Source organism: Diabrotica virgifera, chromosome 3 (assembly GCF_917563875.1).
Source record: "Diabrotica virgifera virgifera chromosome 3, PGI_DIABVI_V3a".
Taxonomy (NCBI): domain Eukaryota; kingdom Metazoa; phylum Arthropoda; class Insecta; order Coleoptera; family Chrysomelidae; genus Diabrotica; species Diabrotica virgifera.
This window is the reverse complement of record NC_065445.1, coordinates 224,944,715-224,967,880: the sequence shown is the minus strand read 5'-3', so window position 1 is coordinate 224,967,880 and position 23,166 is coordinate 224,944,715. Positions and strand designations below refer to the sequence as shown.

The 23,166-nt window shown below is 31.8% G+C and overlaps 1 protein-coding gene across 1 annotated transcript in view; it reads right to left on the bottom strand.

The window, feature by feature from the left end:
* LOC114331237 (FMRFamide neuropeptides) overlaps positions 1–23,166 on the bottom strand; it is a 486,333-nt gene that overhangs the window by 82,290 nt on the left and 380,877 nt on the right. Inside the window, exon 2 of the mRNA XM_050645880.1 lies at positions 1,689–2,048. Coding sequence (XP_050501837.1) covers positions 1,689–2,040 — 352 coding nt within the window. The 5' untranslated portion in view covers positions 2,041–2,048. The remainder of the gene's footprint in view (positions 1–1,688; positions 2,049–23,166) is intronic.

The following is a 23,166-nucleotide window of genomic DNA, read 5'->3' as shown; positions in this document are numbered from 1 at the left end:
GCATTGTCTAGGAACAAATGAACTTTTCGATTTTCTCCCTGCATCCTTTTAACAATTTTTTTTATTTAGCTAATGCCTCGACAACTAATGGTCATTGGCATGGTGATGGTATAGTGGATTTTTCCCATTAGCTACCTAGTGTAATGTGTATTGTGTGTGTGTGCTGAGTAAGTGTCTTGTTACTTTGCAAAGTCGACATCACTGTTTTTGCAAATAGACGCTAATTGTATCCGAACGTCTGCGGTCCCTCCGGTTTTTAACAAATTTAATTGACCAGTCTGTCCTCACTTCCTTTGTCATTTGTTATTCACGAGTTCTTATTTCTGTACCATTCGATAGGTAATTGTTCTGCGTGTAAACCCACGAGAAATTTTACATTTCCCGGTTACCAGTGTCCTTTCTTTGGCCCCCATCATATTGGTGCAAAATAGAATTGTGATCCTATCTTTAGAAGCCTTAACTTCAGTGCACCTTTCTCCTTGCAGGTTATAAGTTTTCATGGTTATTGCTCTAAACTTTAAAAAAATAATCCCGTCTCATCTGCGTTAAAAATGTCTAGCGGAGAGTATACTTTCATTAAAGCGATCAGTTTTTCCTTCCATTTAGAAACCATTAATAAATACATATAAATACAGCAACTGCTTGGCCACATATAAATTTGAAGAAAATATTGTGTTGTTTACAAAATTTCTCATTTCTCTCTTTGCCATCCACCAGGAACTTTCATATCAACGCTTACTTCCCTTACAACTTCTAATGCATTTTCTTGAATAATTTTACAAGAAACAGGATTTTTGCTTTTATACCGCACTTTACAAAATCAATCGAAAACAATTATTTTTAGGTCTAATTCAGCAACCTAATCGACTTTTTCTTTCAAACTTAAAACCCTCTTTTGGCGGACACCATATTATTAAAGTTGCAAAAACACTCATAAAAACACAATTACAGCTTAATCAGACATTTCGGTTAAAATTCTTAAATCCTTGTTCCAGTGAAAACAATAATTTAACAAGTTCCTGGTGTTGCATTTCTTTCATCGACGGACACACATATTAAATTTTTATTACTTAGTGTTGATATCGTGAACAGTACTAAATATCGCGTCGTCGACATCTGCATTGATTTGAAATAATAAATGTATTCTACACATTTTTGTATTGTAAAATATTTGAAAAAAAATGTTAATTCTTTTCATTATTTACTGTCCGCATTTACACCTCATTTACTGTCCGCGTCCGTTGTTGAAAGTGTCCGTCTAAGGGAGTTAAAAGGTACAGGTTCATATATCACCGAATGATTTTTGTTTTAAAAATCGTCTATAGAATAGGTGTCCGGCGAAGAGAGGTGTCCGTTAAGAGAGTTTTTACTGTATAAAAGAAAAGGAATACAAATTAATGGCCAAATTAACATATTATTTTAAAAATACAGAAGATCGGAAATACTAAACGCGATACTGGACAGATGTTAAAAAAGCAGTGCTAAAAGCAAAAATGAGACACAAATTATTTTTGATTCTGCTAGTACCTTCAAAAAATATGTATAATTTCTAATAAATTACCATTTAAAGAAAGGCGAGGCAGATAACCGAAGTTAAAAGTTAAGTACAGACTGCACAATGTAGCTATAACTCTAATTTATTTATTCAGATAAAACTGTCAGTTTCGAGATACTTTGTAAAGACTTACCTATCCTCATAAAATGTGCTTTGTTTCTTCCCCCTTTGAGGTGATCCCTTCCGTATCTCATAAAAGAACTGGCGCCAGACCTACCAAATCTAATATGCTGATTTCCTGATCTTTTGTTGGGAACGTCAATGTCGTCATAGTCGTCGTACCAAAATTCTCTGTTCTTTAGGTCTCCCAAATTTCTACCAAACCGCATAAAGTGATTGTCCCTCTTTTCAATATCAGACTCATCAGGATCCAGGAACTCTTCAGAGTATACATTAAAGTTTTCTGGAGTGTCTGGGTATGAATCTTCTAGATTGGCTAACGATGACTGGACTAAGATGAAGACAAATATTGAATGGGAGATCATTATAAAAACTGTAAGCAAAAAATGCAAGAATTATTATTTATCAACTAAAAGAAAAAGTAAAATGCTTTGTAAAAACTTCGCACACATCTTTTAGAAAAAATAATATCATTTAAATTCAATAAAATTTACTTAAATGGATTGGTCTCGAAATTAAAATCATTTCCTATCACTACGCCAACTCTGAATATTGCTTAATAACGGCGTAAATTGATATAAATAAATCTAAAAACAAATGGGTTAATATGTAAATTAGACAGAGAAAAAATATTTTATAATTCATTACTCCATAAAAATCTTCTGCAGCTATTCTTCTTATAGATAATAAATGAAAACGGCTTAAGCTCTAATGTTTTTACCGTGTTTTAGGTGCACAACTGCCAAGTAATGTTATGTATATGATAATTGATAAAAAATTGTAATAAAATACCGGGTGTACACTTATATTCTCTAACTTCTAAACGGCTCAAGATAGAAATATGCGGTTTTCGTTGAAATGATTTATTTTAGTAAAAGTTTTGTCTGAATTGATTGAATTTTTTACATCTCTTTCAAATACGTAAAACAAAATGGCGGATTTTTGAAAAAAACGTTATTGACTTTTTTTAATGGAACACCCAGTATATTTTTTTGTAAATTGTAAGAAAGGTCATTCACCTATCCAGCGATATAAAGTTTTTCAAAATCGGTTGTCAAATCACTGAGTAATTAATTTTTAAAATGAGAGGTGCAACATGGATATCACATACCTAAATAACATAACTAAGCAAATTAATATTATGTTATGTGATTTCCACATTGCATCTCTCATTTTAAAAATGAATTGCTCAGTCATTTGGCAACCGATTTAAAAAAATTTTATATCGCTGTATAGGTAAATGAACGTTTTTTCAAGATTTTAGGTAAATGACCATTTTTTATATCGCTTTTAAAAACAAAATGGCGGAATTTAAAAAAAATACGTTGTTGACTTTTTTTATTAAAATACCCAGTATATTTTTCCGTAACTTGAAAAAATGGTCATTTACCTATCCAGCGATATAAAAATTATTAAAATCGGTTGTCAAATGGCTGAGCAATTAATTTTTAAAATGAGAGATGCAATGTGGAAATTACATAACATAATATCAATTTGCTTATAACGTTATTTAGGTATGTGATATCCACGTTGCACCTCCCATTTTAAAAATTAATTACTCAGTGATTTGACAACCGATTTTGAAAATCTTTATATCGCTGGATAGGCGAATGACCTTTCTTTCAATTTTCAAAAAAACGTACTGAATGTTCCATTCAAAAAAGGTCAACAACGTTTTTTTACAAATCCGCCATTTTTTTTTTCGTATTTGAAAGCGATATAAAAAATTCAATCAATTCAGACAAAACTTTTACTAAAACAAAACATTTCAACGAAAACCGCATATTTCTATCTTGAACCGTTAAGAAGTTATAGGCAGTTAAAATGGGGGAAAATATAAGTGGACACCCGGTATATACAGCGCTAGTCAAAAGTCCCTTCCCCCCTTGTATCTTTTTAACGGTTATACCTATAATACTGAAATTTGCAGGGAGGAAATAAACGGACGTAAGCTTCTTAACTAGTCATGACAGGTGACGTAATAGTGACAGATGACGTTACAGAGCCACTGTGACCGATAATTTTAAATGAGACCTTATGACAAGTGATACCTCGTTTGAAAGGTATTCAAAATACCTATTTAGTCATACTATTTTTTTTGGGATTAAGTTAATTTTGATTTAGGTGAATAAATTAAATAAATATAATATTGTAGTTTCGCATTTGATTAATAAAAATTTAAATGTCTGCCTATGCGTTTTTTGTCAAAAAAGTTGACGTTTTTCAATTCTCTAGTAATTTTTACGTCAACGTCAACCTTTTTGACAAGTGATCATATGCGGAATTTTGAATTTTTAATAATTAAATGCGAAACTGCAATTTTATATTTATTTCATTTATTCATCAAAATTAGCTTGAACTCAAACAAAATTAGTATAACTGAATAGGTACTTTCAATACCTTTGAAACGAGGTATCACTTGCCATAAGGTCCTATTTAAAATTATTTGTCACAGTGGCGCTGTAAAGTCATCTGTCATAATTACGTCACCTGTCATGACTAGTTAAGAAACTTACGTCCGTTTATTTCCTTCCTCCAAATTTCACTATTATAGGTATAACCGTTCAAAAGATACGAGGGGGTACGGACCTTTGACTAGCACTGTATAATTTAATATATAGGGTGTCCCAAAAGTAGGGGAACGGTCGAATTATTCTCGAAATAAACATGGTATCTAAAAACTGGAAAATACGTGTTCAATAATTTTCAAAAATCTATCGAATGACAAAAAACACGACCCCCACTCCACCCCCTAGAGGTGGGGCGGGGGGTACCTTTGAAATCTTAAATGGAGACCCCAAGTTTTTATTTCAGATTTTGATACCTTACGTAGTAGTAAGTAACTTTTATTCGAGACATTTTTTTGAACTATGGATAACTGGCGCAATAATCGAAAAAATCATTTATCCTGATGTCATAGGTAAATAATAGAAACGGTCTAATATCTCGAGAAATACATTTCAAAAGGAAAAACAAAAAAATACGTATTTAATATTTTTCAAAAACCTACCGAATGGCACCAAAAACGACCCCCCACTCCACAACCTAGAATTGGGGTGAGGGTAACTGTAAAATCTTAAACAACTTTTAGAATTGTTGATAGATGGCGCTAATAAATAGTTTTTTTCCAATTATAGCGCCATCCATCAACAAGTCTAAAAAATGTTGCTCAATTTTTCATAATTAATCCAAACCTTTAATAAAAAATATAGGTTACCATTTAACATTTTAAAGTTAACCCCCACCCCACCTTTAGGGTGTGGGGTAGAGGGTTACGTTTGGTGTTATTCGATAGGTTTTTGAAAAAAATTAAACAATTTTTTTGGTTTTTCATTTGAAAGTGTATTTCTCGAGATATTAGAGAGTTTTTATAATTTACCTATCGTATTATAATTAATTGTTTTTTCCGATTATAGCGCCATCTATCCACAATTCGAAAAATATCTCAAATAAAAGTTGCTTACTTTTGCATAAGGAATCAAAATATGCAATAAAAACTGGCGGTTTCTATTTAAGATTTTAAAGTTACCCCACCTCCAGGGGGTGGAGTGGGGGATTTCGTTTGGTGTCATTGGATAGATTTTTAAAAATTATTGAAAATGTGTTTTTCAGTTTTTCGCTCCGATTTTTGGCTATTTATTACTAATAAATGCATTTCTTATTAACTTTTTTTTAAACCAATTTGAAAATTTAGCTCATGCATTTTAATTTGACACCTGTAGAATGGTTTCAACGTTATTTTTTTCTGACATGTTATTGCAAAAAAAAAGCTCTCTGGGATAAACAATTTGAATAAAATTTAAACAATTGAATGAATCGCTTTGAAATTTTGTCACTTTATTAGCACCAAAGAACCCTCATTTGACAAAAATTTCAAAGCTGTGTACTTATGTTTACAATAGTTATTGCGAAATTAATTTTTTTGGAATTTAGATTTTCGCAATTATATTAACAATAAATGAGTATATTATTATTAAACTTTGTGATACGCCATTTTAAAAAAATTTCCAGTCTTTCGAAGACGTTTGTACTAAGAAAAAGTCTTACAGTTTTTCATTAATTTGAAAAAAATAAGGAAAAATCACGTTTTTTGACACTAAATTGTTTATAAATAAAAATGGCCGCCAGATCCTACGCAGGAAATAGTTACAATTTGGTCTTATAGTTACTACCTGTCGAAAAAACGCTTCAGTACCCTGGCCGTTGAAGTGTCGAATAAATTATAATTAAAACTTTTATAAAAGATTTGAAATTTAAAATGTTACAATTGAATTGTTTCCGAATACAATGAATATTATAATCTTTAAAAGCGCAAATGCGAGACAGAAAAAATCGTGTTACATTTCCCCTTTACATCTCTAAGCAATGTATCCGAAAACGTGAAATACTCCTTTCTTACTACCAGCTTTATCATGTATATTTAAGCTGAAGAAAATGTCCTCTAAAGCAGACTAGAGCGAGGCGTATGCAAACAATGTAAATCTTTTAATAAGATGAAAAATGTAAGTACTTTCTCATAGGCTTGTCGCAGAAGCGCAATTTGAATATGAATAAGTGAAACGGAAGAAGCGTAATTATTTGGTGAAAATGGATGACTGGATGAAAGAAAACCGCACATGTGCTTTTTAAAAATGAGTCTTACTAACCATGGATTTCTACATTTTGTAACCTTTTAACTGCTGTTACATTTAAATGTTAAATTCCAAAACAAAAATTAGGGCCAGTTTTAGAACTCAGTTTTAAGAATCAATAGTAGAAAGCATGCTAAATTCGTAGTTACTCTAGCGTTATGAGGACCTATTGGGTTATGAAGATTAGGCCCCAAAACCAAAAAAAGTTAAGTAAAATATTCCATTTAAGTGGGGACTTTCCATTTTTTAATTTAATTTTCCATTCCAACAATCGTTTTTTCCGATTATAGCGCCATCTAGCTATAATTAGAAAAACGTCTCGAATAAAAGTTACTTATTTTTACGTAGGGAATCCAAGTCTGCAATCAAAAATGGACGCTCCTATTTAAGATTTTAAAGTAACCCCCCACCCACCTCCGTGGGGCGAGTGTGGTATGATTCCATAGATTTTTCAAAAATATTGAATACGTGTGTTTTGCAGTTTTTCGATCTAATATTCATTTCGTGAAATATCAAGGGGTTCCTACTTAAAATTTTAAAACCCCCACCCCTCTCCGTAGGGAGTCGTGTTTGGTATCATTCGATAGATTTTTGAAAAATATTGAAAACTTATTTGTTTAGTTTTTCGATCTGAAGTTTATTTCTCGAAATATTCGCTTTTTTCTTGTGAAACTTTGTGACTCACCCATTTCCTTACGCTCCGCTCAAACCATCAGATTTTTTAAACAAGTAAAGTCCGGATTATAAGAATTTTGATTTTTTTGCTTTTTTTGTATATAATTAGGATTTTTAGTAAAAATGCTTATTTTAAAGATATGTTCCTTATCTTTGTTTGTTGTACTTCTTATGATAAACTATAGTGAAATTTCGTGTTACTTCCTGTCTTAAACAAAACTCTATGAAGTATACAGAGCTGTAAAACTTTAATAATTCAATAAACCATAAGAATTTTAATCCCTTAGGCTTAGGAGATAACCCTTCGGTTAGGAAAACCCATCGCTATACCTGTCATGTAGAATAGAATAGAATAGAAATATGCTTTATTGTCACTAAAAATTTTTACAATTTTATGGACAAAACTTACATACAGTCAAAAGAAAAAATAATATCAACAAGAAATAACAAATAACAACTACAATTCAATAAAATTAGATAAATCGTCAATATACAGTAAATAAGATATAAAACCAAAGACAAAAACAATTAATTGCAAAATTTATATACATTGCAAATTGAAAGTTGAACATACTTACAACAACTAAAATACAACATTAGGAATTGACAGTTTAAGTTACTGTGTATGAAACCCAATTTTCTTAGTTATTCATTAAGAAATTCTTCTATTGAATAATATGGTCTTTCAGATAGATAGGCTTTTGTCAGTTTACGGAATTTTGCGAAAGATGTTGCAGATTTAAGTTGTAAAGGCAGATGGTTGTAAAGTTTTTTTGCGAAATATAATATAGATTTCTTTACTAACTCAGTGCATGGGATCGGTAAATTAATATCAAAGATTGAATTTCTGGTGGAGTAAAGATGATTGGGCCTTGCTGGAAAGGCATGAAGGTGTTTACGAATTAAACAAACCGTTTCTAGAATATATAAAGATGGAAGTGTTAAAATTCCGTGACTCCTGAAGTAACTTCTGCAATGTGTAGATCTTCTGAGGCCAAACAGATACCTTATTGCTCTTTTTTGCAATTTAAAAATAACCTCAAATTGAGCAGCTGTACTAGAACCCCAAAAAGGAAGACCAGATCGAAGATGAGACTCGAATAATGAAAAATATGTTATTTTAGAAGATGCTAAATTGAGTTCCCTTGAGACAGATCTTATTGCAAAGCAAGCTGAGGCGAGTTTCTTACTTAACGAATCGATATGAAGGGACCATTTGAGGTTGCTGTCTAAAAAAATACCAAGAAATTTTACAGAATCAACGGTACTGATCTGACTGTTATTAAGAGGCAAAGGTTGAAGAGCTCCTTTATAGGATAATGCTACTGTTTTATCTACATTAAAAGAGAGTAAATTAGAGTCAGACCAGGTCTTTATCGTCAGTAGATCCGAAGTTATAGTTTCATGAAGAGATGCTATAGTTGAGTTGCTCCAAGTGATACTGGTATCATCAGCAAAAAGAAAAATTTTCCCATCGATTTTTAAATTAGTGATGTCATTTATAAAGATAAGGAACAGAAGAGGACCCGATACTGAACCTTGCGGTACTCCACATACAATGTTTTTGAGACTAGAGTCAGTATCATTTGCTCTAACTAGTTGTTTCCTATTATTCAAGTAGGATTGGAACCAATTCAAAGAAATACCTCTAATTCCATAGAAATTTAGTTTTTTAATCAAGATGTCGTGATTTACACAATCAAAAGCTTTGGCATAGTCACAGAAAACAGTGGCAGTATAAAAATTATTGTTTAGTGCTTGATAAACCTCATGTAGTACAGAAAACATGGCATCAGTGGTACATTTATTAGTTAAAAAGCCGAATTGATTTTGAGATAAAATGTAATAAACTAGTATTTGTCTGAAGACAGCCCAAATTTATTATATTGTTGTAAAATAGTACCGGTACATTTGCCTAAATTTAAATACGCACCAATTATATCTTCAGATGTTGAAAGAACATTTTCTACGTATAAATATATGTATACACATAGAAGACATAGCTTTTTACAAGAAAAATTTGAAAAATATATTATTTTTTAATGTTTTTTTGTTAATGGCCATGAATTAAAAATATATTAACCCATCAAAGACTCGCGTTGCCATATGGCAACGCAAAACACTGTTTAAAATATTAATTCTTACACGAAAAGTTGAGACCGAAAAACGGAGATGGTGCTACTAGTTATTATGTTAACGTTGTTAGACTGTTTGTCTAATTTAGGGTGTCACTAAAACGAAAATTAATCTGTCAAATCACTTGTTTGTGAGAGCGTTTGTGAAATTGTTACTTCAAGATGGACGTCAGATTTGCGTAAGTAAAACAATAATACTAAAAATATGAATACGTGTTTGATATTAATAAAATATAAGGTCAAAATAACGTGTTTAAAATACTCAATATTGTGAGACCAATTCTTTTAGTTTTTATTTGTCATATTATATCCCAAATATGAGTGTTGCCATACGACAACGCTAGGACGCGCTATTACCGACTTTTATAATATACTGTTTTTTTTTAGAAACGGCTAACACTTGAAGAGGCATTACAAATTACGTACGACGATGACATAGAAGTGGTCGAAATCTACATTGAGCCTCCAGAGGGTGAGCTGACAGCTGAAGACTCAGGCGAGGAAGGTGGTGGTGGACGGTAATTGATAATTTGTCAAAAGATCAACTTCGCTCACAGGCCGAGTTGTTTTTTCTAACAAGAATAACACAGAAGAAGAGCGACTGGGGAGCAAATATGGTCCATTTGAGGAGATAGATTCTGAAAGTGTTGGGGATGAAGAATATTTAAAAGTTGATTTGACAAAAGTCATTTGAGTTTGTGGCAATATTGAAGCAACAAGCAAACCTTTTCCACAACCTACTTGGGTTGTGGAAGGTGTAACCCAAAGGTGGGCAGATAACAGCATAGTGACCGTCGCATTAACCTCATATGGGGTTTCACCTGTGAATGAAGTAAAACGCTATTCCCAGGTCGATAAAAAGAACGTACACATAGGCGGACCTCAAGTTATTGCGAAATATAATTCTGCAATGGGAGGCACTGATCTTATGAACCAAAACATATCCAGATATCGTATAGGAATCCGTGAAAAAAACGGTGGTGGTGCTTTTTTACTTGGCTAATTGACTTTTCAGCGCAAAATAGTTGGAATTTAGAAAGAAAAAAAGGGGGTACTATGACGCAGCTTCAGAGATATTATGAAAACATTTGTCAAGGGTACAGAATCCGACAAACCAAGGGGGCCGTCAAAGTTTAAGTATTTCTAGTAGATCCTTTAGCAGAGTTTCCGGTGACGTGAGTTTTGACAATATAGGACATTTCTTAACAAACACCCCTGATAGAAAAATGAAGAGATGTGCAGCTGAAAACTGCAAATCTATAATGTGCACAATGTGTAATAAATGGAAAGTTGGAGTATGTATAAATAGCAACGTTAATTTTCACACACGATTTTAATTTAATATTCACTTTTGTAACTAATTAAAAACAATTCATGATTTCTAGCATGTGCTTATTTTTTGATCATACAGGAGACTAGCGTTGCCATATGGCAACATACTATTTTGAGAAAAATAGATAACAAACATAATTATTTCTTGTTGTTTTAAGCATTACTAATAATTTACTTAATAATTTGTTTAAAATTATTCTAATTAAAAAAAAATTAAAACTCCGTCCTTGATGGGTTAATATGTTAATTATTTTTCGATTTTTTTTATTATATTATAGCTTAACATTTTGGTAATTTTTTATTTATTGTTAATAGTACGATAATTAAAAATAAAGGTAATTTAATGTTAATGTCCTTTATTCGTATTTATATCATTATATCCATAAGGTTTCCAAAATCTAAAACAATTAGTTAACAACTCACACTATTTTAATGGACCATTGGAGAGAAATACTCCCCAAAATTTTAAATAGAAAATATTACCCTTCGTTGAAAACCTGAAAAGTAAAATTTTCGAACCATACACTAACATCCAAATTGATATGTACAGCTGTATTAATAACAAAAGTTTGTTTTCTTATATTAAAGACCAGACACTAACAACTTACACTACCATTACAATCTATAAACTACCATGTTTTGGCTACGAAGGTTGCTATATTGGACAGACAAGCCAATGACTAAAACAACGTTTGACCCAGCACACAAGTGACTGTCATCAAAGCAGATCACCAGTTTGACTATAATATTAATGTTACAATCTTACAAATAGTAAATAATTATAAAAGCACACTGTTTCTCGAAATGAGTTATATTACAAAACAAAAAAAATGTAATAAACTATAAAACAGATACCCATCAACTGAGTAATATCTACTGCAATATTCTAAAATCTATATAAAATTCATCTACCATATTCATCGCTTTATAAATGAACCAGTCCGTTCTAGTGACGAATGAATTAGATGCAGTGTTACACTGCGACATCTTTTTTGTATATATCCCAAGATATTATAATTTTCGTTTGCCGTCCAAATACTCAGAATTAATACGGTGTGTGTTTCGGCTAGTATCAAAAGAATTTAATGACTTTCTGAGACATAAAGACTGGGAAATGTTTATGTTACGAGCTGAATGTCGACATAAACCACGTATTTAGTGTTGATAAAATTCTTAAGTAGTTGGGTTCTCAGAGTTGACCGTTGCAGCTGAACCAGCAGTTTCTTAGCGGGAGTCGAAAGACTTGTTTACGGAAAGTAAGTATTCCTGATTGGTTTACAACTCCTAGTGGGATGGTCTTGGAAAGATACCCGGTTTTTTATTGGATAAAACTCTCTGATATTTGTTAGAATGGGAGGTGAATTCTTTTTTTGAGACAAGGAATCGACTCAGAAATTGGCACGGAAAGGAAGTCAACATCTAGCGATGAAGGTGTACAGTAACATACCGATTTGGTCTAGAAGACGGTTTTTGGTTTTGTGAGTTATGAGATGTAGTGATTCCCGATTCAGTATGCTTTCTTAGTTAGAAAACAAACTTTGGGTATAGTGAATACAACGAGAGTATGTTTTGTGTCTAGTTGTCTAGTGTATTAGAAAGAATAGCTTCGTTATGTTGTTCTTAAGAAGAAATAAATACAAGTTCGCGGAACGAATTTCTCCAACTTCATAATAAGATAAAAGAAACTCATTTTTTTAACAAACTTTTTACTATGTTCAAATGAACAGTGCCTATATCGTTCCAATGTGGAATGTTCTATAATAATCAACCATTAGCAGTTACCTGTTTTTTGCTAATAAAACAAAACTTTGGAATTCTATTCTCATCCCATAAAATGTTGTGAAATAGTACTTTAATTCAAACAATTGTAAAGTGTTAAGTGAAAAGTGTTGAGCAACAACAGTTCCAGTTGAGCTAAACCAGATCCATGTAGCTCTAATCATCAATGCAGTCCAGGTCACCAGGTACTCATAATAAACTGTTTATTTTTTTTTCTTCGAACAATCTCGCGAAAGGCTTAACGTTACCAAAATCATTTCAATTCATTTTTATTTTTTATTTTTTAATAAACGTCTACTATGTAATAACTTGTGTTGGTATTTTCTCTTGCACACTTTATCTCTTTTCCTTCTTGTTGGAGAGAAGTACAGACAATTTTATGACCTCAATGGTAAGTACCAACCTACATTAAATGGATCGATATTGCAAGTAACTTTCTTTAATTTTGGATCATTGCAGTATTATTTTGATTTACTAATGGCGCCCAATATTATCTTTTAAATATTAATGTTATTTTAAGGCCCACCCCTTAAATCTCTAAAGAATGTAGCTTACCGGAGCATCCCCAAAAGTAGCGGAGTAGAACATCACGCCTATTACCTACATAATTACACTGTTTTAATATATTTTTTTATTTTATTTTTTATTTTATTTAACGCTACTTAATGTTTTACACTAATGGCGTTACGTCAAATACTTTTTTGTTTATTTAATTTAACCATCTAGGCTTTTGTTTTCATTTACGCTACACAAGTGCCGCCCACCGTTTAGGCAGGCTACACTGCTAACTTAGATTTTGACATTAACTTATTTTAAAAAATTATAAGCTAATTGCAAAGTGTGTAATTTTAATGTACGTCGTATATTTCGTGAACAATTCCACATCTATACGTAAATATTCATATTTATTCATGTTTACATTTAGTTTCATATTCATGTAATTATATTATATGCTCATTCATTTGTTAAATAAAATTTTACTGGACTTTTGATGACGCTAAAAATTCAGGAGGCAAAATAATAAGTGAGTACGGAACATAATTTTCTTAATTGCAAATATATTGCTAACCCTGAAAAAATAATTAGTTCATAGAATAGCAGGGACTTAAACAGTCTCAAAAGAGGTTGATCTAAGCCATGAAAATATATCAAACTTTTACTGCTATCTATTTCAGTGATTCAATTAAGATATCTACACCAAAATTAAATTCCTGGCTTAATGAAACTCTGCTTTACTAATCATGTTAAAGTGTTTAAATCAACAGAACCACAGAGCGACTATAAAAAAATACAATAGCAGGTTGCAACTTCGGTCATTACATTGAGAAGGTTCGTTTTTATCATCTCGAATGTGGAATGGCCGCAATCAAGAACATTCATTTATACGCTTCTTTATAAGCTTTAAAAAAAGAACTAGTTTCATTCAATATTTTTAGAAGATTTTCTGAATCCATTTCTATACATGGTGAGGCAGATAAAAGGCCTATTTGAAATATCTCATGAACTAAAGGCAACAAAATAATGAAAATTGGAATGAAGGGGTTCTGAAGATTGATCTCTTTAATAAAAATATTTTCATCTATTTGCTACTTTTCGCTATACGGGAAGTTTCTTATAACTTCGTTTTTTTACATTGGACGCCCTGTATATTTTTTACATTTTTTTAATGTTATACAGGATAGTAAAGAGATAATTACGTTTTTTTTCTTCTTAATTTCGTAGCAACATTCACATCCTGTAGAATTGTAGCAGTGTGACATCAAAAACTCTGTTTATATTCAAATAATTTTAAAATAGAGTCTCCTATTGTTAAAAATTATTAGCTAAATGTTGAATTTTAGTATACAGGGTTGGTCAAAATTCAGAATGAGTATTTTCTGAGTTTTCTTAAATGGAACACTCTGTATTTTAGTATTGTAAGGAAATGATATTTTATGGTACTTTTTTATTTCTTAAGCATTCCCTATACCTAACTGCTTTAATTTGTGTTTAATTGTTGATCCCACCAACAATCTTGTTGGTGGGATACTCATTCTGAGTTTCGACCAACCCTGTTTACTAAAATTCAACATTTAGCTATATTAATAATTTTTAACAATAGTAGACTACATTAGAAATAATTTGAACATAAATAGCGTTTTTGATGTCAAACAAATACAATTATGCAGGGTGTGAAAGTTCCTACGAAATTAATAAAAAAACTTAATTATCTTTCAAACTGTCTCGTTTAATATTATAAAACACTACATGTTAAGAAAGAAGACATCAAGGAAAATCCAAAAATGTAAAATATACAGGGTATCTCATTTAAAAAAACGAAGTGATAAGTAACTTCCGGTATAACCGGAAGTAGCAAATATATGAAGATATTTTTATTAAATAGATCACCCTTGAAACCCCGTTCATTCCATTTTTCATGGCTCTGTTGCCTTTAATTGTCGACATACTTTTAATAGATCGTTTATCTGCCTCACCCTATATACTGGTCATCGTTGTCAACATAGTCGAAAGTTATGCATTACGCAAAATGTTCTCCATTATTAACTATTTTCGAAAACTACTGCCTTAGATGATTAAATTTCTAAAAAAAAGCATCGTAACATTAACAAATATTTTTTGTTCCAAAAGAGATTATCATCCATAAATACAATTTTCATCCACAGCTCCTCGCCATACTCTCAAATGAGATTCTCAATTCCGTGTGATATACCTTCGTTGAGTTTCGTCAATATTCACCAATTCCGTGCATCCGCCTGCCATAATACTTGCTAAAAACATAACGCTGCCTCCACCGGAAGGTGGAGGATGTGAAACAATAAAATTCCGTTAAAGTTGTAGTTCTTTTTAGCTCTCATATTTTGAACATAATCAATAGCCTGTAATTGTGATGATAAGAATACGGATTTATAAAATTGCAAAAATCCTGAATACGAGTGGGGATGCATAACTTTTAAAACTAGGTGTATATTAGCTATCGTTATTATGTTGGTATTGGATTAGGCCACAATTATTAATTATAATGAAAATTACATATTATGTATAATTGTTAATTTGATGTTTGTGAATTAACCCCATATAATACATTATTAAATATAATTGATTAAAATTACCGATTTTCCATTTTTTTTTTGTTTGACTGGGCTTTGATATCTATACTCCTCCACCATCTTCCTAGTTATTATAACTCTAAATTTTTCCATCCCGGTAAGATTTCAAACCGAATCTCCTTAGACGCCAAGATATAATGCTTTACACTTTAACCACCATGGCTTAAAATTAATTATGAAAACGTAAAATAACTAATTAGTGAATTTGCTATTTAACAAAAGTTTTTTCAGTTTTATTCTGAAATAACTAAGAAACTGAGATACCAAAAAGTTTCGCTAAAACTAAGAAACTGAGAAAATGTATTATACAGCGTGTCAATTTTAAAACTTACAATAGGCTATATCTCATGAACAAAAGCTGATATCGAAAAATGCTTGAAGCCGTTTCTAGGAAATTACGGGGCAACTAAAATGACATGAAAGGTAACTCACCCTCATCGACCTTCTAGGCCCCACCCACCACCACCAAAACATTTTAAATTGCAAACCCCTTCTTGTGATACATCATTTAAAATACTATAAAAATACTATCCAACGGTATAAATAATAATTATACAGGGTGTTAATATCAGCCGGTTTACTATGACTTTTATATTTGTAATGCTATCTCCCGGACTATTATTGTGAATGATAAATGTCCGTCGGTACATTTTTTTGTATAAAAACTTAATTTGCCGTTTTTGTAAAACAAGTTGAAAACATTTGTTTTTTGGTTTCTGTCAGATACAATAATTTTTGGTTTATTTGAGACTTTAAATGTCATTAGTTTTCATCATTTGTACGATCGGTACTGTCATTAAGCTGCAGTTGTCACAATGGTTTACAGTATACCTGGTGCGGGTGCACGCCATATGGAATTCTATTTTAGTGACGTCACGTTGCCTAGCAACCGTCGATTCTCCCATTATGAAATTCTATTTTGTGACGTCAGCAAAATAGAATTCTATTTGGCGTTCTTCCACTGCTAAACGAGTGGAGATTATTTTCATATTTGCGTCCCAGAACCAGTGTTATTTACGAACAGCTCAAATATTTAATGAAAGTCATCCGAACAAAAATTTAAGTCACAAAACACAAATTCTTCAAGAACTAGGCAATGATGATTTAGACCGACGAATGGAGTTTTGTGAACTCATGACTGAAAGAATTCGCGTTGAACCGAGATTGTTAAAAAATATTTGTTTCACTGATGAATGTACTTTTATGCTGAATGGTAATGTAAATAAAAAAACTGTTGGTATTGGAGTGAAGCGAACCCGCATCGATTCAGAGAAGGTCACACTCAATATCCTGAAAAACTGAATGTTTGGGCAGGAATACTAGGCGATGCTATAATTGGACCCTTGTTCATACCAGACAATTTAAGTGGCAACATTTATCTCGATATGCTGGAAAACACCATCGAACCTTTAATTGTGCATGAATTAGAGAACCAAAGGGACGACCAAGGCAACCTAGCTCTAGACGAAAATTTGCTGCACTTCCAACAAGATGGAGCACCTTCTCACTATGCAGCTCCAGTTAGGCACTGGTCAGATACTAAATATCCGAACAAATGGATTGGAAGGAGAGGTCCTATTGAGTGGCCACCGAGATCACCAGACTTACCGCCACCTAACTTTTTTCTATAGGGTTACCTCAAGTCAGTTGTTTATAAAACTCAACCTGCGTCACTTGAGGAATTGCGAGAAAGAATTATGCAAGCATGTCGCGCTATTACAAGAATAACATTTGCCAAAGTTTGTGCAGAATTTGAAAATAGACTGTATTATTGTTTACAAAAGAACGGAAGCCACTTGACATTTTTAACAAATTTGTAGTTCAACAAAAACTTTATTAAATTTTTCATTTAAGACAAAGTTACACAATTATTGCTTCATCCTCTAGATTATTATTTATACCATTGGATAGAAATTTTTATACTCTTTTAAATGATGTATCACAAGTAGGGATTTGCAATTTAAACATTTTTGGTTGTGGTGGGTGGGCCCTAGGGGGTTGATGAGGGTGAGTTCTCTTTCATGTTAATTTAGTTCCTCCTTACTATCCTAGAAACGGTTTCAAGCATTTTTCGATATCAGCTTTTGTTCGTGAGATATAGCCCATTGTAAGTTTTAAAATTGACACACTGTAGAATACTTATTCAATACTAATTTGACGTTTTTACGTTGACTTGAATTATCAGAGTTCACGACATTCACAGTTGATCAAGTGCGAGCGCTTCGTGGTTCTTATTGGCCGCAGCGGAGATTGCCGTGTTTGGTATACACACAGCTATGGATATGGCCGCTTTTGATCCCAACATGAATTTTTCACTGCTATTTGTATACAGTTAAGACCCCGTTTGGTTCTTACAAATAGTTTTATATAACAGATAATCAAAAAACACAACAGATGGCGTCCCTAACTCAAAACATGAAAAGTGGAGATTGTCGCCTTTGATTTTAAACTCCTCAGATATCCGATTGGGGGATATTATACCACTCCTCTACCGCATCCCTCTTGATTTCTCCGAAGGATGTAGGGGCTAGTACTCTTGCTTTTACTAGTTTTTTAAGCTGTCCCCAATATGTTCATATTATGTTCAATTTAGTTGAGATCGGAACTGCGTGACGGCCTGCACTTCAATTCAATATGACCGCTTCATTGTCAGCAACGTGTTGAGAAATTGCTTTTGCACCGCGTCTGAAGCTCGTACGCGTCTTTTTGCGGTGAGAAATATTAGTGTGAGTGAACGTATCATTAGAAGAAAACTGGTAAAAAGGATATACAAACAACGATACATTTGAAAAATGTGCCGATAGAAAGGGTTGATAAATATAAATTCCTACACTAGGTTCGCTTTCAAGATGCAGTAGGAATAAACAAACCAAGACACGTTAAATGCTGCTAGGAGCACTCCCGAATCATAATTTACAATGTATAAACTTTGGAAATCATGATTTGGGATTTACAATGTGTATAGATTATAAATTATGATTCGGTTGTGCTCCTAGTGGCATTTAACGTGTCTTGGTTGTTTGTTTATTTCTACTGCATCTTGAAAGCGAACCTGGTGTAGGAGTCTGGATTTAATAAAATAATGACCAACTAGAGTTATAAGGGCCAAGATAGAAAAAGCTTAAAATGGTTTTATAAAAATGAAAATATTTCTCTTAGATTAAAACTCAAAGACCTTAGATTAGAACTGAGAGTAAGAGCTTTGAGATGCTACGTGTATTAGATAATGCAGTAAGGACTTGAAGCTGGACATTGAAGGACACATAAATAAGCTACAGTCATTTGAAATGTGGCTATACAGAAGGATGCTTAGAATAGCAGGAATACAGAAGAAAGCGGACACAGAAGTATTGTAAGAAATGAGCAAAGAATACGTAATTAAAAACACAATAAAAATAAGAAAGTTACAATATCTGGGACAAGTAACGAGAGGACAGGACAATCTCTTACGAAGCTTTTACTGATCTTCTTATGTTCGATACAGACAGTGTAAATGATCGAAGATACCTGGAAAAAGTTCTCCAAAACCATGTCATGCCTTTCGCACCATTCTTTGGAGAAAGCTTTAGAATAATGCATGATAATGCACGTTGCCATATCGCAAGATTCATCCGTGAGTAAACTAATAAGGTCTGGTTTCAAGTTTTACCGTGGCCAGCACGCAGTCCCGATCTTAACCCAATTGAACATTTCAAACGATCGGTTACATCGCAAATAAATTCGTATTTTTACAACTAAAACCAAGTTTTCTTATTTTAATAATAGCCTAATAAAATAAAAAAAGTCAAAATATAAATTCGTACAGGTTGAAACAAATTTTGTATCAAAGTTTAGGTGGGTACAAAAGATATTTTCGAGAAAGTATCCAAATAATTCAAGGTGATTATTGTTTAAATAATTAAAAAGTAGTCATTTTTGTAAAAAAAAAATACGTTTTTAACTGCTGAGGTAATTCACTTATTAATGAAGGTCTACGGGATTTTTTCTGCAGAGTTGAGGGGTAAATTTTTCACATAAGACTTACTAAATTAAATTTGACCCCCTATTTATTTAAATAATTGTATATAAAACTTTAAAAAAAAATTTTCAAAAAAATATTTTTAGCGTTTTGAATAAGCACTATAAAATTTCTTATTTTACAGAAAAAGTTGCGCTATGTTACCAGTATTAAGCAAAAAAAATTTGTCGAAAAATATTTAATATTTTTTGAGATATTGAATTTGTTTATTAAATGTTACTATATTTTTAATTGCAAAAACGCGGTTGTTTCCAAAGAAATATTCACCTGCATAAGATCTCATTATTTTTATTTTTATGTATATTTTCGGTAAATGTATTGATAAATTCAAATTTCAGTTAAACTCGCCCCTAAAATGGCATTTGAAAATTATTCAAATTTGTTTATAATTTGTTTTTTTTAATAACGTCGCGGCGATTAAACATTTTGAAAGGCCGTTTCGATAATTGGGTTCCTGGGAATTTTTTACTAATTAACAAAATCTTTTGTCGTTTTTTCATCTTCTTTTTTTGGAGTTATATTATTACGGGCCCTTTTAGGGTTAAATTTCATTAAGAATGTCGAACCTCTGAGTTGTAGATTCTATACCTAAAAATATTAAAATTTAACTAAAATCTCTTAAATAAAATGTGGCTACTTACTGAGTTTTATTTAAAAATTTAAAAATTATTGTTACCAAGTACTTTAAAACTATTTGACGTATCCCTATCATACTTGGCAGAAAGTGTGGCTATTATACACCCTACTAAATTGTGATTAACAAACGTTTCTAGCTAGTGCCAGAGGCGAACGACAGGGGATAGTGAATGATTGACCCTTCCCAAATTCTACGCCACTGAGTGAATTACTATTTTAGCGAAATTTTTCGATTCTCCAATACTTTGTATGTAAATAACTTTATTGATATCGATAAAGTCATCAGTTTGCGAGATATTGGAAGTTTAAAATGAATGAATAGATGAATCAAAATAACTATGCCGTTTCATTTTTAACGTTCAATATCTCGAAAACTAATGACTCAATCGTTACCAGTAAGGAGCATATTATTTACATAGAAAGTATTGGAGACTCGAAAAATTTCGCTAAAATAGTAATTCCCTCAGTGGCGTAGAATTTGGGAAGGGTCAACCATTAACTATCCCCTGTCGTACGCCTCTGGTAGTAGCTAGAAACTTTTATTTATCACAATTTAGTAGACTCTATAGTACCTACACTTTCTGCCAAGTATGATAAGGATACGTCAAATAGTTTAAAATTACTTGGTAAAAATAATTTTTAAATTTTTAAATAAAACACCCTGTAACTCAGTAAGTAGCCACATTCTATTTAAGTGATTTTAGACCAATCTTAATATTTTTAGGTCTAGAATCTATAACTTAGAGATTCGACATTATTAATGAAACTTAACCCTAACAGGGTCCGTAGTAATATAACTCAAAGAAAAAAAAAGAAGAGGAAAAAAAACAAAAAAATTTGTGAATTAGGGAAAAATTTTCAGAAACCCAATTATCTAAACGGCATTTCAAAATATTTAATCCACGCGACGTTATTAAAAAAACAAATTATAAACAAATTTGAATAAGTTTCAAATGCCATTTTAGGGGGAAGTTTAATTGAAATTTGAATTTATCAATACATTTATTGAAAATATACATAATAATAAAAATAATAAGATTTAATACAGGTGAATATTTCTTTGGCAACAACCGCGTTTTTGCAATTGAAAATAGAGTAACATTTAATAAACAAATTCAATATCTCAAAAAATATTAAATATTTCTGAGCCAATTTTTTTTGTTAATACTGATAACATAGCGCAACTTTTCCTCTAAAATAAGATATTTTAGAGTGCTTATTTAAAACGCTAAAAATATTTTTTTGCAAATGGGTTTTTAAAGATTTATGTATAACTATTTAAATAAATAGGGGGTCAAATTTAATTTAGTAACTTTTATGTGAAAGGTTTACCCTTCAACTTTGCAGAAAACAATCTTATTGACCTTCATTAGTAATTGAATGACTTCAGCAGTTAAAAAAGTATTTTTTTTTTGCAAAAATGACCACTTTTTAATTATTTAAACAATGATCCCTTATATGATTTGGATACTTTTTTGAAAATATCTTTTGTACCCACCTAAACTTTTATATAAAATTTGTTTCAACCTGTACGAATTTACATTTTGATTTACATGTAGTGTAATTTTATTTTACTAGACTATAAGTAATTTTGAAAAAATAGGTGTAATTTTAAAAACATTTCAAAAGTAAAAATATCTAATACATTAAGAGTTATTTACGACCAACATGTTTTAATGCTTACAGCTCTATTCAAGTTTTTTTACATTGTAGTCAACAAATAATATTGTTTTGCGTAGAGAATATAAAATAAATGTGCAATATTTTTTTATTTACCTAATGCCTCGACCACTAATAGCCATTGGCATGGTAGGTACGTACGGTAAATTTTTGCAGATAGGTACCTAGTGTCATATGTAGTGTGTGTTGAGTAAGTGTCTTGTTACTTTGCAAAGTCGACGTCATTGTCTTTGCAAAGAGACGCTAATTGTATCCGAACGTCTGCGGTCCCTCCGGTGAGTACCGATCCTACAAGGACAGAAACTATTTTTATTTATTAATTTATAATAAACGAAAAATCTCTGACCCTGGTGAGATTCGAACTCACGACCACTTGGACCTTTCGATACAAAGGTAGGTGCGCTTACCATTGAGCCACAGAGGGGTTTAAAATGTGTAATTAATCAATTTGTCATCAGATTTTCAGAATTGAAAATTGTTAAAAAAATAATTACATAGGAAAATTCCAGAATGTTCTCAATACCTTCGAAAATACGCCCGTCAGGGTCTTTATAAGGAGTAAAATAAGAATCGGGGTGTTGTAATAAGTGTATATTGTTATTTTAAAATTACTGGTAAAATTCTTAAAATCGCCTCATTTTTGCGGCAGATTATATTAAAATACATAATATTGCTTGAGCCACCAGTGTTGAAAATTGCCTTAAAATTTTATTTATCTACTCTATGTCATATTATTTATAAGTTTTTAGTTTGTGAAAACTGTCATTATAGATAGTAGTGCGTGAAGTGTTTAAAGTGGGCGTGAAGTAACAATGTATTTTTTCTACGAGCATGCAAAATGTCTACTTTCGCGCACGCATTTTAGTTTAGAAAGTTTTACTTTTCCTCACGCGTGTTACTTTTCCGCACGCGTTTTACTTTTCGCACGCGTTTTACTTTTCAGCACGCGTGTTAATTTAGATATGTTAATATGACCTTAAAGTAATTATAATACATGCAATAAACTAATATTTAGATATTATTTACTAATTTATTTCAAATATATCTTATTGTTTTCATGTTTTAATGAAATTAACGCGAGAATTCGATGAAATAAAATATTTTTGACATAATATTCGAAAGTCAAATCAGTAGACAATAACAGTGGTTTTAAATCGTCGTCATGGAAACCAAGATCGTCGTCATGCTAACCAATTATGCTGAAAGTTTGGTTTTGACAACCTTGTCAAAGAATTAATATGTATTTTCATATTACAGTGGAACTTCGATAAGTCGGCCCCCGATAACCCGGAAGTCCTGCTAACCAGGACCGATTTTCAACTCCCGCTTCGCGTCGTTCGGCAAAGTGCAGTCGCGTGCAGAAAAGTATGACTTTCTGCACTTGTTAGGAAAATGACTATTAAATGGGACTTACTTTTTCGCACTGTTTTTGACACACTTTCATATAATCAAATATCCTTAACTTTCGCGTTGTCATGGTGATAACATAATGAGCAAT